This window comes from Hydra vulgaris, chromosome 04 (assembly GCF_038396675.1).
Source record: "Hydra vulgaris chromosome 04, alternate assembly HydraT2T_AEP".
NCBI classification, from domain to species: Eukaryota; Metazoa; Cnidaria; class Hydrozoa; order Anthoathecata; family Hydridae; genus Hydra; species Hydra vulgaris.
The window spans coordinates 36,345,501-36,361,044 of NC_088923.1; the positions used below are offsets into that span (position 1 = coordinate 36,345,501).

The 15,544-nt window shown below is 29.1% G+C and overlaps 1 protein-coding gene across 1 annotated transcript in view; it reads right to left on the reverse strand.

Annotated features, from left to right (window-relative positions):
* The window catches only part of LOC105847086 (uncharacterized), a 116,092-nt gene that overhangs the window by 84,963 nt on the left and 15,585 nt on the right, over nt 1-15,544 (reverse strand). Inside the window, exons 3-4 of the mRNA XM_065796200.1 lie at nt 9,527-9,664; nt 9,161-9,355 (exon numbers count right to left, since the gene is read on the reverse strand). Coding sequence (XP_065652272.1) covers nt 9,161-9,355; nt 9,527-9,664 — 333 coding nt within the window. The remainder of the gene's footprint in view (nt 1-9,160; nt 9,356-9,526; nt 9,665-15,544) is intronic.

Here is a 15,544-nt window from a genome sequence, read left to right on the forward strand (position 1 = left end):
TCTCCGAAGATCGATGCGAGTGTGGAGGTTTCTGAATAAGTATGCGGACTTTGTGATACAGAGATCAAGGGGTGTTGTAATTAGTGTAAATAACTGTATTATATATAAACTATTGTTGTGTTGCGACAGAAGGAACGTTGTGGGTGTGTCATTTATTACATTGTGTATAACGTTTATAATGTTTATTATACCCTCGGGGGTATTTGCAAATGTATATATATTGAGTAAAGATATTTACAAAGCGGGTGAGAAAAACAAATATAGAATTATTATTACAGTCAGGGCACTTACAAATTGGAAATTTCCCTTAAATAAAATGTATACACATTTGGCTTGAGAAAACATATGCATAATACCTTTTTAGGAATAGTTTAAAGCATTATGATAAATTTGAAAACACTCATCAGGATATAACCCGGGTTTTAATGGACAAAAATTATAAACAAAAATAGTTTTCAAGGGATGTCCTTTGGCGGTCAGTTTCTCTTTTGCATAAAAAACACGTCATCTTTTGTTGTGCCTATCATAATAGCCTGCGTTGCCTGGTGGCAATATTGAAGAAAAGTATCTGCTAGTAACTGTATCAAAATCCTCTCAAAAAACAAGACAGGGGTTGTTAGGTATCTTAGGAGTAAGTGAAAATATCAGCTTTATGTTACTCAGCAAAAAATCCAAGTGTGAAATGTGCCTGTCAGTACTATGCTTATAAAAATACTGTCAGTACTATGCGTATAAAAAGTGTAAAATGTGCTTGTCAGTACTATGCGTGTAAGGCTAGGAGATGCCAACTCCAACTTAAAACACCCTCTGGCTTAAGGCTCTTGATTGAAAAAAGGCTAGAGATGGTGTCTCGATAAAAATACTCATCTTGGGCAGATGTTAAATGCATCCGGCTACTGTCTCGTAGAAGGCCTCTTTAGCAAAGACTTAAGGGGTAAAAAGATCCTATATGTTGACCAGCCTTGCACCCCTTCTTCATCTATTAGGTTTGCACAGATGCATTTTTTATACATTTTTTCCAATTTATGATGTTGAATGATGGATCTTCTTGACTCAATGCATGGGTTTTGCTTGTGTCTCTATTTTTATGACTAGGCAACTCATTCTATTATCTCCTGATGAGGGTAAAGCTCTAAAACTTAGTTTTATGTTTCTGAGGCCGGCTGGTAACCAGGTTTCCCAAACTGTGTGATAGCTCTCAGAAAGGCTGATTCCATCAACAGCTGCAAAAATACCAAAGAAATAATAGTGTTTTGTTGCGCATGGATGGTGTCCCTGTTTGTACTTTTGGTGTGCATTGCGGAGGCCAAATTTGGAGCCCTTTCTTATTGCTTAGAGTTTATTAATAGTAATGAGCCAATGGCTTGGGCTATTAAATAGTGTTCTGCGTACTATCTATGCTTTGAGTCAAGTTCTTTAATCAAATTTAAAAATAAATAATTACAAAAAACTATCATCATCACCAAGAACAAAAATACAAAAATACATCATCATCACCAAGTTCTCTAAACCTATCATTCACTAATAATTGTGGTCTTCAAAGTAATTTTTCTTCTGTTGAGTCTTATCTCTTGCAAAGTTCACAAGACCTACTTGCTCTTTGTGAGACTAGTTTGAGTTCAGCTGTCTCATTAGTATTGATGGTTATCTTCCATTAATTCGTAAAGACTCCAATATTTACATGCTTGGACTGGGCATTTACATTCGTAAGAATTCACTTATTTGTTGTGAAACTAGGTTTGAATCCAAAGACTATTCTTTTATATGCTTTTGTTTAGCAACACTTCACTTCACTCAATCGCCTTTCTCTTTGTTCTATATTGCTCTCCTTCATCTAAAGACTGAACTTTTTTTGATGTTATTTCTGATCATATTGCCAAGCCCTCTCTCTTTATCCATCAGCTAATATAATTGTTGTCGGTGACTTTAATGCTCACCACTCTAAATGGCTTGGCTCTAGTGTCAATGATTCTGCAGGCATTAAAGCCCACAACTTTTGACTTTCTCAATCCTTATCTCAAATAGTCAACTTTCCATTTCGCTTTCAAGACAACCCAAATTTACCTTCTCTACTCGACTTATGTCTTGTTTCTGATCCTAGTCATTGCTCAGTTTCTCCACATTTACCCTTAGCTGCTTCTGATCACAGTTTGATCTCTCTAAAACTAATATCTCATTTTTCTTTATCACCTGAATCCCCTTATTATAGTACATCTGACAACTTCAACTAAGCTGACTGGGATTCTTTCCGTGATTTTTACGTTATGGCCCTTGGGTAGATATCTTTTACCTTCCTGTCGACAAATGAGCTTCTTACTCTTGACAATTCCAGGTCAAGCCTCACTCTCCTCAATTGTTTTCCTCACACTGTGCTGCTGCCAATCGAAACCCTTACTTCCATATTTATGAGCAAAACAAATTTCCAGAAAACAGACGTCTGTTTATTACTACTAGAAACCATTGTAAAAAGATTTTGTCCTATGCCAAAGCCCGCTATTCTCAGGTCATGAAATCTCGTATCTCATCACAAAAATGAGACTCTTTGACTTCTGGAGAATCTTTAATAGCATTAGTAACAAGTGCAAATCTTTAATTCCACCTCTCTAGTATGGTTCAGACTTTGTCACCTCACCTTAAAGACAAAGCCTAATTGTTTTCTAAAAACTTTTCATTAATATCATCTCTTGATTCCACTACTTGCGTTCTACTTGATATTGCCAACAAACAGGTTGATTCATTGCTTGACATTCGTATCACTCAGCTTCTGTATCTAAAGTAATTTCCTACCTAGTCTCTTTTACAGCCTGTGGCCCGGACAAAATATATGATGTTGTTTTGCAGAAGCGTTCTCCGGTGCTGTCGTCTATATTCTCAAAACCATTCAACAAGTGCTTATCAGAATCTTGTTTTCCAGCCTGCTGGAAAGCAGCATCTGTTATTCCTATCTTCAAAAATTCTGCAGAGCGATCGGATTTTTCTAACTACCGTCCCATTAGTCTTCTTCTTATCATAAGCAAGGTTTTTGAATCGTTAAATAACAAACACTAAATTTCTCATCTTGAATCTAATAACTTACTTTCTAACCATAAATATGGATTTCGATCTTCTCATTCTACAGCAAATTTGCTAACAGTAATAACTGATAGGTTTTATCTTGCATTAGATAAAGATGGAGATTTTAAACCCATCACTCTTGCAATTCTGAAGCTTTTGATAAAGTTTGGCAAACTGGTCTTCTTCATAAGCTTTCTTCTTATGGTGTATCTGGCAACATCTTTAAGGTTATTGAATCCTTCCATGCTAATCGTAGTATAAAAGTTGTCCTCAATGGACAGCACTCTTCTTCTTATTCTGTAACTTTAGTGGTTTCACAAGGTTCTATCCTTGGCCCTATATTCTTTTTAATTTACATTAACGATGTTCTAGATATTCTCACATCTAAGGTGGCATTGTTTGCTGATGATACTACCATTTATTCTTGTCGTGATAAAAAATTGCATGCAACCTTGTCGGAAGCAAAAATGTTTAAAAAAAAAAAGAAAAAAATCTTTTGTGAATTTAAAGCTCATTGAAGAATTAGACAAAATGCTAAATTCTTGTACTATGTATAGGATTTTTGAAGAGCCAGAATCCCATGTAATTGCTGGCCTACCCGGTCAACAGCACCCAAATGCATACTGTATGACTTGACCATTGATGGTTTGAGTATAATGTAACCATCTTGAATAAATTTTCATGTTTCGACCGTTATAGGATTGTGATATGATGACAGCATGTTACATGCTGTCATCATATCACAATCCAGTAACGGTCGAAACATGAAAATTTATACTAAAAAATTTATACTGCATGTATACAACTTTTTGTTTGTTACCCAATTTGTCTTTAGTTGCACGATATTTTCAGGCTAACATTTTATTGTTTTTGTTGTGGGTTTTGTGAAAAACAGCATTTCCTTTTGCAAGTTGCTCATTTAGTATCTCTTTGCTGTAGTGTTTTTGGTATATGCAAATAGTTCCACGAATATAAGTCTTCTTGGACAAGAGGAAGCTGGAAAGAGAAGAACTTGTATAGTATTGTATAGTAGTTATCAGTAAAAACTTTACAACCTTTATTTAGAAATGGTCCCATCAGCTCTATTGGTATACGTTGGTTTGGAGGCGTTGTAGAACTTTTGTTATCATCATTCATCCCAGTACCACAGTACACTAGGAAATCAAGTGTAATACCATTAGTTGTAGTCAACTCATATACTTTTATTCCAAATCGTGCTCTTTTTGTCTTTATATAATGACGAAAATGCAATCTGCCCTTGAAAAGAGCAATGATTTCATCAATACTCAAGAGTTGTCCTGGACTGGAAACTTTTCGACAACGCTCTCTGGTCATATTGAGGAATGGTCTTACCTTATGCAATCAATCTCTATTAGGTTCATTAAGATTATGATTTAAGTTCAATATTGTTATTGAAATGAAGAAATTTTAGGATAACTTTGAAACGGTTTTGAGACATGGTTTCGTCCATTATGGATCATCGGTGGACCAAAAAGTGTTCAAATTTGGTTTATGTTTAATACCCATTAATATAGTTAGACCAAAAAATGTTTTTATTTCAACTACTGTAATAGCTTTTCAATTCTTGAGGTAAGAACTATTGGCCTTTTAAGAGTTTTTACTCAAAAAATCTTTGCAGCATTGGTTACTTTCAGAAGCAATATATTCTAAAATAGGATATGTTAATTAAGCTTCAAAAAAGTCAAGAATACTGTCTCCTTCGATTCCAACATTTAGACTTTCAGTGAAAATGAATGAAAAAGTGTCATTAGATTTTTCCTCATTATCAGCATCAACATGCTTCCATTTTAACTGTAATTCTGTTTGATCAGGAACAACACGATTAATGAGCTGTTAATGTGATCGAACACCAAGAAGAAACCCTAATTTGGTCTCGGTTAGGTTGTAGATTATAACAAGCACCTCAATCTAGAGTAACACGATAAAAAGAATGTAACCCACTTACATTTCTACTTCCACCTCTGGTTCTCACACGCTTCTGGGCCTTTGAAACATTATAAGATAGTTGTTGAGTTTCACAACATTCTTTTTCACCATTAGATTCTATACTTATATCACTAGATGATTCCCCATAAATTTCTTCTTCAGTTTCAGATAATCAGGTCATTATCTGTTTTCTCCTTACATAAAGAAATATCATTGCCAAAATTTTGATTTTTAGGAGTATTTGTGATGGATGGTGAAGGTAAAACTAAATTTTGAACTGGTAAATCTTCAGATAAGGGTGGTAGTTCTTCATTCACATAATCTAAAATACTTTCAGAATCACTAGAGTTATCAAGATCAATATCAATATTGCTATCTACATCACTATCATCAAACAAAATATTTAGGATCTTCATATCATTATAACTTGTTCGCTATTTACCCATTATTCAAAATTATTTTTTAACCGATCTATTAATGCAAATGACAAATGGTTTGAAGTATCAATTTTAGAAATTACTTCTATTTCAGAAAATATATAATGTTTTCTTGAACCTCTATAGATGTTCAGGAAAATTTAAAATTATCGATGGACCGCCAGGCGATTCACACATCAACAGCTGTTTACACTATTATAATTCAATAGGATTTAATATGCTTACATAAGTTTTATATTATAGTGGAAACAAAGATAAATCTTTTGATTAAAATTTGACAAATCAAAATCTACCTTCGTGGTAAATTATTTTTTTAAATATTTTAATGCAGTTTTGAAAAGCATAAAACAAAAAAGATTGCAAAAGATAATTCTTTGCTTGCGAAGGTCGATGCAAACACTATACAAATAATAAATAATAAAAATTTAGTTCTAGAATTGAATATATATATTTATATATTTATATATATATATATATATATATATATATATATATATATATATATATATATATGTATATATATATATATATATATATATATATATATATATATATATATATATAATAATAATAATAATAATAATAATAATATTAATAATAATAATAACAATAATAACATTAGCAATTATAATATATTAAATATATAAAACTAAGTAGTAAGCTTTGACTAGTCTAAACTATTCGTGATTTCATAATTTAGAGAACTCTATATTTATATTTGCACCTTTGAGAGACTTTATCAGTGGTTTCATGGTATGCCATTTCATTGATAACAAGTACAGTTTTAGGAGTTGTTTAACAGCGTAAACAAAGTCTTGGATAATCTGATTGGTCAAAGGAGATACGGTCAGTTGATAATAACATTCATCTCTTTTATATAACATAGAAGGAGATATGGTATTTTGATTTTTTTTAAATAACCCTAAGTTTTATGATTTTTGTGACCAGTGTCCACAAAGAAAACACGTGCTAAGTCTTTTGCATGGAATTCAAGACATTTTATATTGGTAGCATCGTTGGCAAAAGTAATATCAAGCATTAGTCTACAGGTGTCATGGACGTTTTTTATTTTTTTATCTAGACCTATATATTTCGAGAAACGCTTGGATTCAAACAAGATTTATTGAAAAAAGGTTTGTAAGTGCTATATCAAATTTTTCTACAGTAAAGAGGCGAGAAACAGTCTGAATTATTATTTCAAAAGCAAAACATCAACTTTGTTGAAAACATAGCATAAAATTTCAATAACAACTGTAAGATCCTTGCATGTCTCCGTAAAACCATTACAAACTTTTATTATTTCTTTTATTGCATCCAGCAAGTTTCTTAACCGTTTTAATTAAAAGTACAGAATAAAATAGTTAAATTTAATAATAGAACAAGTCAAAATTAAACTGCCATTATATTTATTGTTTGAAGCATGTCTGGCAGCCATATTGCTTTCTGGACAAAAAAGAGAACCTTGTGCTTGAGATTTGTGATAAATAACAAGATGTATATGCTAAATAAATATTCTATTTATAAAGAATAGAACTAATTGTGACTACAATATTGCTAATAATGATTATAATACTGTTTTGAGTTAAGTGAACCAGAGATAAATAAATTAGTGTACTTGTGTTTCATATGTACTTTCACTTCTTCTTTATACTGATTTATTATTTAATATAACTTAAGTGCTATTTTTAATTCTACTTTTACGCTTCAAAATATTTACACTTAAAGGGCATCAGTTATGCAAGATAGAGTAAAGATCTTCACTGTTTATTGATTGGCTATTGATTGTACCCAATAAAAGCTAATCAAAAAACTTACCTGTGAAGACTTTAGCTAAATAGAAAAATATTACGGCTAACTTTATTTTGGCATTTTCCAGCAAATTTCAGATTTTTTGAAAAGTTGAGGAGGTTATTATTTTTCTCTGATATGATACAAGTTAATCAAAACCACTATTTTAAAGATTGAACTATGTAAAAACTAGTTCCAGAAAAAATGAGACGTTTGTTGAAAGTTAGAAGAAAGTTGAAGGATAACTTTTAAATTATAAACTACATTAAGTATTCTATTTTAGTATAATTAAAATGTAAATTGAGATGACGGGAGAGGAAGGGGGTGAGGGGTGGGGGGAGAGAATTGATTAAATTCTTACAATCTGTGTTGTGTTTGTAAGACTATAGTTTTTAAAATGTTGCTCTTGTAAGCGTAAAAATTTCAAATTTAACGTATTTACATAATGCATATAATAGTTTACAAAACTCAGGAAAATCATATAAAAAATCGATCCCTAAAAACAAGTTAGTTACTAATTTTTTTTACAAATATTTAAAGCTAAAACAAAAAAAGTTGAGGTAAAGTAATCAAGCTCTGTACAGCGTTTGAATTTATTCTTTTTTCACTACTTATCAGTTCAGCTAAATGAGAAACGGACAGACAGCCATCACAGTAGTAAGAGGTTATTTGTTATCTACAAATCAAAGTCTTCAATTTTCATCAAGTAGTACACTAAAACATGAATGGTACTAAGGTTTCATAAAACTATGGATTCATAAACTAAGAATCAGAGTGGTAGGCAATAGTTTATTGCTCGGAGTTTATTCTTAAATAAAATAATAAATTATTCTAATTTAAAACAACCAAGAATACTGAGATAGTGCTTAAAATGTTTTAGCATTTTTAATTTTGATTGATCATATTTTTTCAAGCAAAATGGAAATAAACTAGTGTTCTGAAACCTTGCTATTATTTGTACTTATATAAAAGCATCTTTAAAGGTAAAATGCTTTACATATTAAATGAAACTTTCTTTTGTTAAATTTTTGAAATATATACTTCAAATCCAAACTCTTGAATCAAATTTTAACACTTTGTGAAGTTTTTTAATTTTGACTAAACTGGATTTTCGGATGATCAAATCAAAAAGCACATAACTTGAAGACCTAATGCTAAATCCACTGTGTATTGATTAAGCACACTGTCAGTATTTGTGTCAATGCTGTCAGTTCCATTTTGCCGCGATTCATATTTTACAAATCAATACCACATCAAAAAAAAACTAGTGTATAAAGAGACCAAAAAACAATAAATTTATAACAAACTTATAACAAATCAGGTTGAATAGAAAAGAAACACTAAAGTATTCATATCAAAAATTATTCAGAATAATAAATTAAGTAGACATTCCAGGTCAATAGTTTGGTTTACATAAATTGAGTAGTTTAGACGTATATTATTGTATTGAATAAGTTTGGTGTAAATTATTTGAAAGACTTGCAGCTATAAATTTCAAAAATTTAAAAACGAAAGTTTTATTTAACAAGTAAAGCATATAACCTTCAAAGATGCATTTATATAAGTGCAAATAATGGATAAAAGATAGTGCAAGATTTCAAAACACTGGTTTATTTTCACTTAGTTTGAAAAAATATGATCAAGCAAAATTAAAAAATGCTAAAACATTATAAGCATTACCTCAGTCTTAATTTGAGCCTTGTCATTCTCAATTCCTACGTTATCATCTAATATCTAACAGCATCAAACTCTTGCAGCTAGTCATTAATTTTAAGCTAAAAAGCTTTTTATTACACCAGTTTACTCAATAAATTTCAGTATAATTTTTGTTTGGCTAATAATGTTGGTTTAATTTTATTAATGATATTTATCAAAAAGAATTATTAAAAATACTAAAGTGAAATTTATACTAAAAAAGAACAAAAATAGATTACCAATAGTGCAATAATCCCATTGAGTGTAAGGCTGTGACGGACTAAGTTTGTGTCCACAGAAACAACCAGTATTATGAGAAAAAAACATAGTATCAATTCCAGAGCGATTTGCACATGTTACAACACAATAAGATACTGAATTGGTAAAAAATAGCTGCGAATTTGGTTTTAGTGAATAGCATAATGGATTTGTTACTAAAAAAAATTATTCATTTTATGTAAAATAAATAATTATCATCGTTATATATTTACTATAAGGACGTAAAATTACGATGTAAAGCAAAATTACATTTAAAGTTATATGTATATATTATATATAAGATAATATAAACATGCATAAAATTCAAGTTCCACGAGTAAAATTACCTTTAGGATTTTGTTGTTCAACTTTGTCCATCTCACATACAGTCACAAATACTGAACCATTTGGGCTGATTTGATAAATTCCAGTTTTATGAAAACCATTATTGTAATGGTCTTGACAAGTCTTTTCTATCCCTGCTGCTATATATGATTACATATTATTACAATATATATATATATATATATATATATATATATATATATATATATATATATATATATATATATATATATATATATATATATATATATATGTATATATATATGTATATATATATACATGTATGTATATATATATGTGTATATATATATATATATGTGTATATATACATATAAGTATACATGCATATATATATACATATATATGTATATATATATATATATATATATATATATCCTCTTTTACATTTTAATGCTACGTTACGCTTCAATTGGTTACAATTAGTAACAAGGATACACTCTTTAACTTTTAATATTAGGTAGTATTATCTTTTATTTTATTTTTATTGTAAAAGAGCTTTTACTTCTTGGTTGTTGTTGTTTTTTTTCGTTTTTTGATTTTGCTTTAAACTTTTTTTAAGTATAAGCAATTGAGATATTATTACTATTATTGTGTACTCCATATTATTATTTATAGTATTCGTGTACTTCATATTCTTGTATCTTTGTATTCCGCCAGAGTATTTTATTTTTATGCTTTTATGTTTGATGCAACATAAGAATATATTTGTCAATCTCTAGCTTAAATTATATGGTTTATCTCCTTAAATTTAGAGAAAACCAAAATATTTTTTGTGATTATATTTCTAAGTATTTATTTATGCATTTTATCTAAACATATTTATTCAGTTTTTTTTTTTAATAAATATTTTTTTCTATTTTTTCTGTTCTGTGTAATACTTCAGTGTAGGCAAGGAAAATGTTGATTTTAGTATATAATATTACTGCAAAAAAAAAAATTGTTAACTCTTAAATTTAAACTTATTTCAATATTAAAACATGGAATGTTTTAATATTGAAATAGTGAATATAAATAGTAATAGTAATAGTAAACTTTAATGAAAAATTTTATTGTGATGCATGGAATACAGAAGCACTTGATTGGCATTCAGCTAAAAGAAATTTTGTTTCAGATTTGGGAGAAGAATCATTTGTATTTTAAAATATTAACAAATCTAATGGAAAACCTTTATATGAAGGAATAATTATGAGTGATAACAATGTACAAAAAAGATGTTTCTGCATTTATCCAACATTTTGTCGTGAAGTTATTTAAAAAACTACAAAAACTTATCCTATCCAACCACTTTACAAATAATTTGAGTTTTTCCTAATTGAAAAACAACTGCTAATTAGAGATTTATTGATTCTGAAGTATAAAACTCTTTATGAAAAGTTTTACATAAATAAACTTTAATCATACGTAACACTGGAAACAATATTCGTGCTGCTAGTCGTTATTTAAATGAAAAAACTTCTTTTGCAATATTGAATATGGCTTCACTTTGGCGTAGGAATGAAATTCATTAGAATATCAAGTTATATGAAAAAAACTATTCACAGATTTGACAAATCTGGATTATCAGTGTGTATTAATGGTTAAAAAAATGTACATTTTAATGTGATCTTATTTTTGGTTCCAGAACTTAGTTTTATAAAGTAAGTTAGTGTTAAACCCTCCTGAAATCAAACATTAATTTGCAATCCTTGCAAGTTTTTTAGACTGGACATCCATTATCGAAAGAACGATATGCAAGAATATGGAGAACATACAAGAGTTGATTTTGGACCTAAGCCTGACAAAGATTCAGCACAATATAAGTACTTTATTGCTTCTAATCAAAGATAACGGGTACAAAATGGCTTGATTTTTTAACTTTTTTAATTTTAGGCATTTTGGAAGTTTGAAAAACGTAAAAAAATATACTAAAAAATTCTTTATTATTTTAGGGAGCAGTGTTAATTGAAGGGTTGATTATTAACTTCATGCCACCATTTGACTTGCAATTGACTTTGGCACACCATAGATATCTTTTGAAGTTCTTATATGATGTATAATTCCACACAAAATCCTTTTGACGGAAGGAATAAGAAATATTAGGTGTTCATATTTAGCATTTTAAAAAGTAAATACATCAATTCTTGATTTAAGTTTAATGTATTGTTTTTTTTTGTTTCAGTGTTTTACCAAAATCGGATTTTTAATTTAATTTAAGAATTACTTTTGAGAAATTGGAATTGGAAAATATTTATTTTATTATAAACAGGCCTAATGTCTGTAAATTGGGAGATCTGAGATATTTTCTTGTTTTATAAAAAAAATTGTTTTAAAAATTCCTTTATTATATCAATATGCATTTTGTTTTTGCTTTTTATCTTAATTTCCTGAAAAAAGGATATTTATACATTTTTGCTTTTAATAAAAATAATTATAAACATCGTGTTTACGATCAAATCATTCATAGAAATTTAACGTAAAGAATTTAGGAGTGAACTTATAAAAGTTATTTTTAAATCAAGGCTTAAAAAAATGACATTTCGCAAAAATATTTCAAGAATTCATGTTTCACTTCCAACCATAGATCGCCGCGGGTTACACTTTTAAAAGTAATCAAACAAATAATTAGATTGCTCGTGTACCTAAGATTGCTTAAGTGCCTTAAGTTACTTTATATTTTTAAAAGTACTTTTTTTATATTTTACATTGCTTTTTTTTAAAGCTTCATAGGTTTTATTATTAAATAGGTTTTTTTTATCTTTAAAATTTTTTTTTTAAAACTCACTAACTCGTCGGTTAGTTTTTTGAAAAAACTTTTTTTTATTGCAAAAGTTTTTGACACACGTATTAAAGCGTTTACAATATTGTTAATCTTATATAATAAGTATAAACAAACGACATCAGCAATGATGACCGCGTTTATACTAATACATTAACTAGGTAACCTAATTATTATAGTATGTATTGTACCTAATTATTATAGTATATATACCTAATTATTTCTAGTATATATTATTATAGTATATAGTATGAATTGCACATTCTAAAATCTAGTGCAATATATATCCGCTTTCTCAATGCTATCTTTCTAACTCGACTTCTTTTAACACTCTAATTCTTCTTCTTCTCGAAATCACTTACTCTTGGTCTGCAAAGCGGGTTAAGATGCTCTTTTGTGAGCTGACTCGTATTTGCGTGCCTTAGTAATATGACCTCTGTGTAGCAAATAGCCGAAGGAAAAAAAAACTACAATACCAATATTGTTAATATTAAGTATAAACGAACGTCATCAGCAATGGTGACCGCGTTTATACTCTTACATTAATTAGGTAACCTAAATATAGTATGAATTACACATTCTAGCTTCTAGTGCAATTATGTGGCCGCCTTTACTAGGCTTTCTTTTTAACTCGACTTCTGCTAATTTTTGCTGTAACTTTCGCCGTACCTCCTAAACTCACTTAATCTTGGTCAGCGAAACGGGTGATGCTCTTTTGTTTGCTAAACTTGTCTTCGCTGGCCCGGGTATGTGGCCTCTATATGGCAATTAGCCGGAGGAGGATAAACCACAATACTGAATATTGTTAATAAAAATATTGTTAATAAAACAATTTTGTTAAATACCGTAACTCATTAATGAGTTACAGAATTTTACAATGTGTTTGCTTAGACGTTTGTAATTAAAAAATTTTTTTGAAAAATTGCTAACTTTCTTAATTTTTCAATTTTTCACGTAAAAAATGATAAAGTTTTAATTCGGAAGGTTATGTCTCAATTGTTTTGTTTTTAATCTTACAAAAGTGCATTTTTTAAAAACTGTAATTCAAGACGTAACGTAACGTTAAAGAAATCTTTATTTGAAACCTATATTAATTACGTCTCATATCTGGAATTTATTACGCTGAATAACATTTTTTTTTTTGTCAACAATGCAAGCGTAAAACTTCACGAATTTATATATATATATATATATATATATATATATATATATATATATATATATATATATATATATATATATATATATATATATATATATATATATATATATGTATATATCGTATATAGATATCTAATATACAAAAAAAAATTAAATTAGAAAGATACTATAGGTTACATTGTTTCGTCTCATTAGGTCAAAATGTTACGTATCTTTACGTAATATGAAACGTCTCTGTTATGTAAAAAATAACAGATATTTTGCAGGTTACGTAACAAATATCGTTTACGCTACAATATGTAGCACAACTTTAACATGTTATAGGGGTATATGTATATATTTTTTTTTAATAAAAAATAGAATATTAACAAATTATTTTGGTCTAATTTTCATACTTTTTCAAAACATATATGAATTGACTTTTATAATGAAAATTACTCAGACAAACATAGGTGACAAAGCGTTTGTAATCTTTGTTTGTCTGAGCACTTTTTGTTTGTAAAAATTACTATCCTTTTGTGTTAGTTATATTTTCTCCAAAAAATTAAGGACAAGTAGCTCATGTTTTCGCTATTTTCAGTGAAAATGACGTATCTGAAATGTCACATGACCTTTTAAGTAACTATATTCAATTTAATGTATTTCTGCTGCGCTTCAACGCCTCTGTGTAGCACTGTGGGTTAGGGTGTTTCATACTATTTGTTTCTTCCAGATTGAAAAGCCTGTATTACAAAAAATTGTATTTTTATATAATATTACTAAAAAATACCTTGGAAAAGAAAATCCGAAATGATTAAACTACCGGAAGTTGTGATTTAGGAAACATTTAAAATTAGCGGATAATTTCTCACAATATTAGTAAATTTTTGCTTGTGTTTGTATATTTTAACAGCTTAAATTTTTTTTAAACATTTATTTTCCTTTTGTTATAAGTCTAATTATTATAATAGTTGCTATTTATAATCATTTATCTATCATTTAGTTATCTATTTATTAAAATAAAAGTTCTTTTTGTTATAAGTTTTTTAACAAAACAATATTTACAATTTTTTTATTTTTATCATAAAGACCAAATCTTTCTTTAACCATTCCTTTTTTTCACAAGAATAACCTTTGCTTGCTGCTTCTGTTACCTGTTTAACTTGTCTTTCAATTGACTACCCATGACAAAGTTGATCAGGAACATCCATAGGTTGAAATATAATCTGTTTTACTTCTTCTGTTGTCAGATCAAGTATAAATAGGAGATAATCCAGTCGAGTAACTGTATTGTAAGTGTTGTCGCAAGTTTTATTTCTGAAGTTGTTATAGCTATCATACTTTTATTACCAGTTTTTTTTCACTGGGGCCTCTGATTTTCACAATGTCCCGCTCTTTATTTCCGCTGCATTCTCTAAGCATAGCATGGTCTGTATGACAGACTTAGAGAAAGCATACCACGCTGAACGTTCACCTGTTGGAATAACAATTGCAACTACTTTAATTGATTGACGTTTCAGTTGGCTAAGCTGTTAAAGAATGTGTCTCGGTATTTCACTAAACCTGTGTTTAACTTCAATTTTAAACCACATAAGCATGTAAACACCCACAACGAACTCAATTATTAATTTATAGTTTTTCTAAACTCTCGCCTTCCAACTCATGTTTTGAGACCCAAACTCTGCAAAGTCTGTTTTTCAACCATCTGGAATGAATAACATTTTGAATAATAAGTAAAACCAAGTCTGCGAGTATATTTCCTCTTCTAGTGGTAGAAATTATTTTATACCCATAAAACTGATTGGAGCATAAACTTTTGAATGCTTAATCCTTTAGAGTAATAAGTCGATTTCTGATATTATATTTTTGAAAGGATGAAATAATTTTCAGAGCATTTACGTCATTTAATAATTTTCCAATACTGCCTCTCAATTTGTTGCTATCAGAATCTCTCCATCAAGAGTTGTCATCAGATGACGCAGCGGAAGTTCATTTGTATGGAGTAAGCAAATTAGCCAGATTAGTTTTCTTTTTCTCCACCTGACCACCCCGTGTTTACACTAGTAGAATCACCACCAATGGCCTTTAAGCTTTTATCGGTACC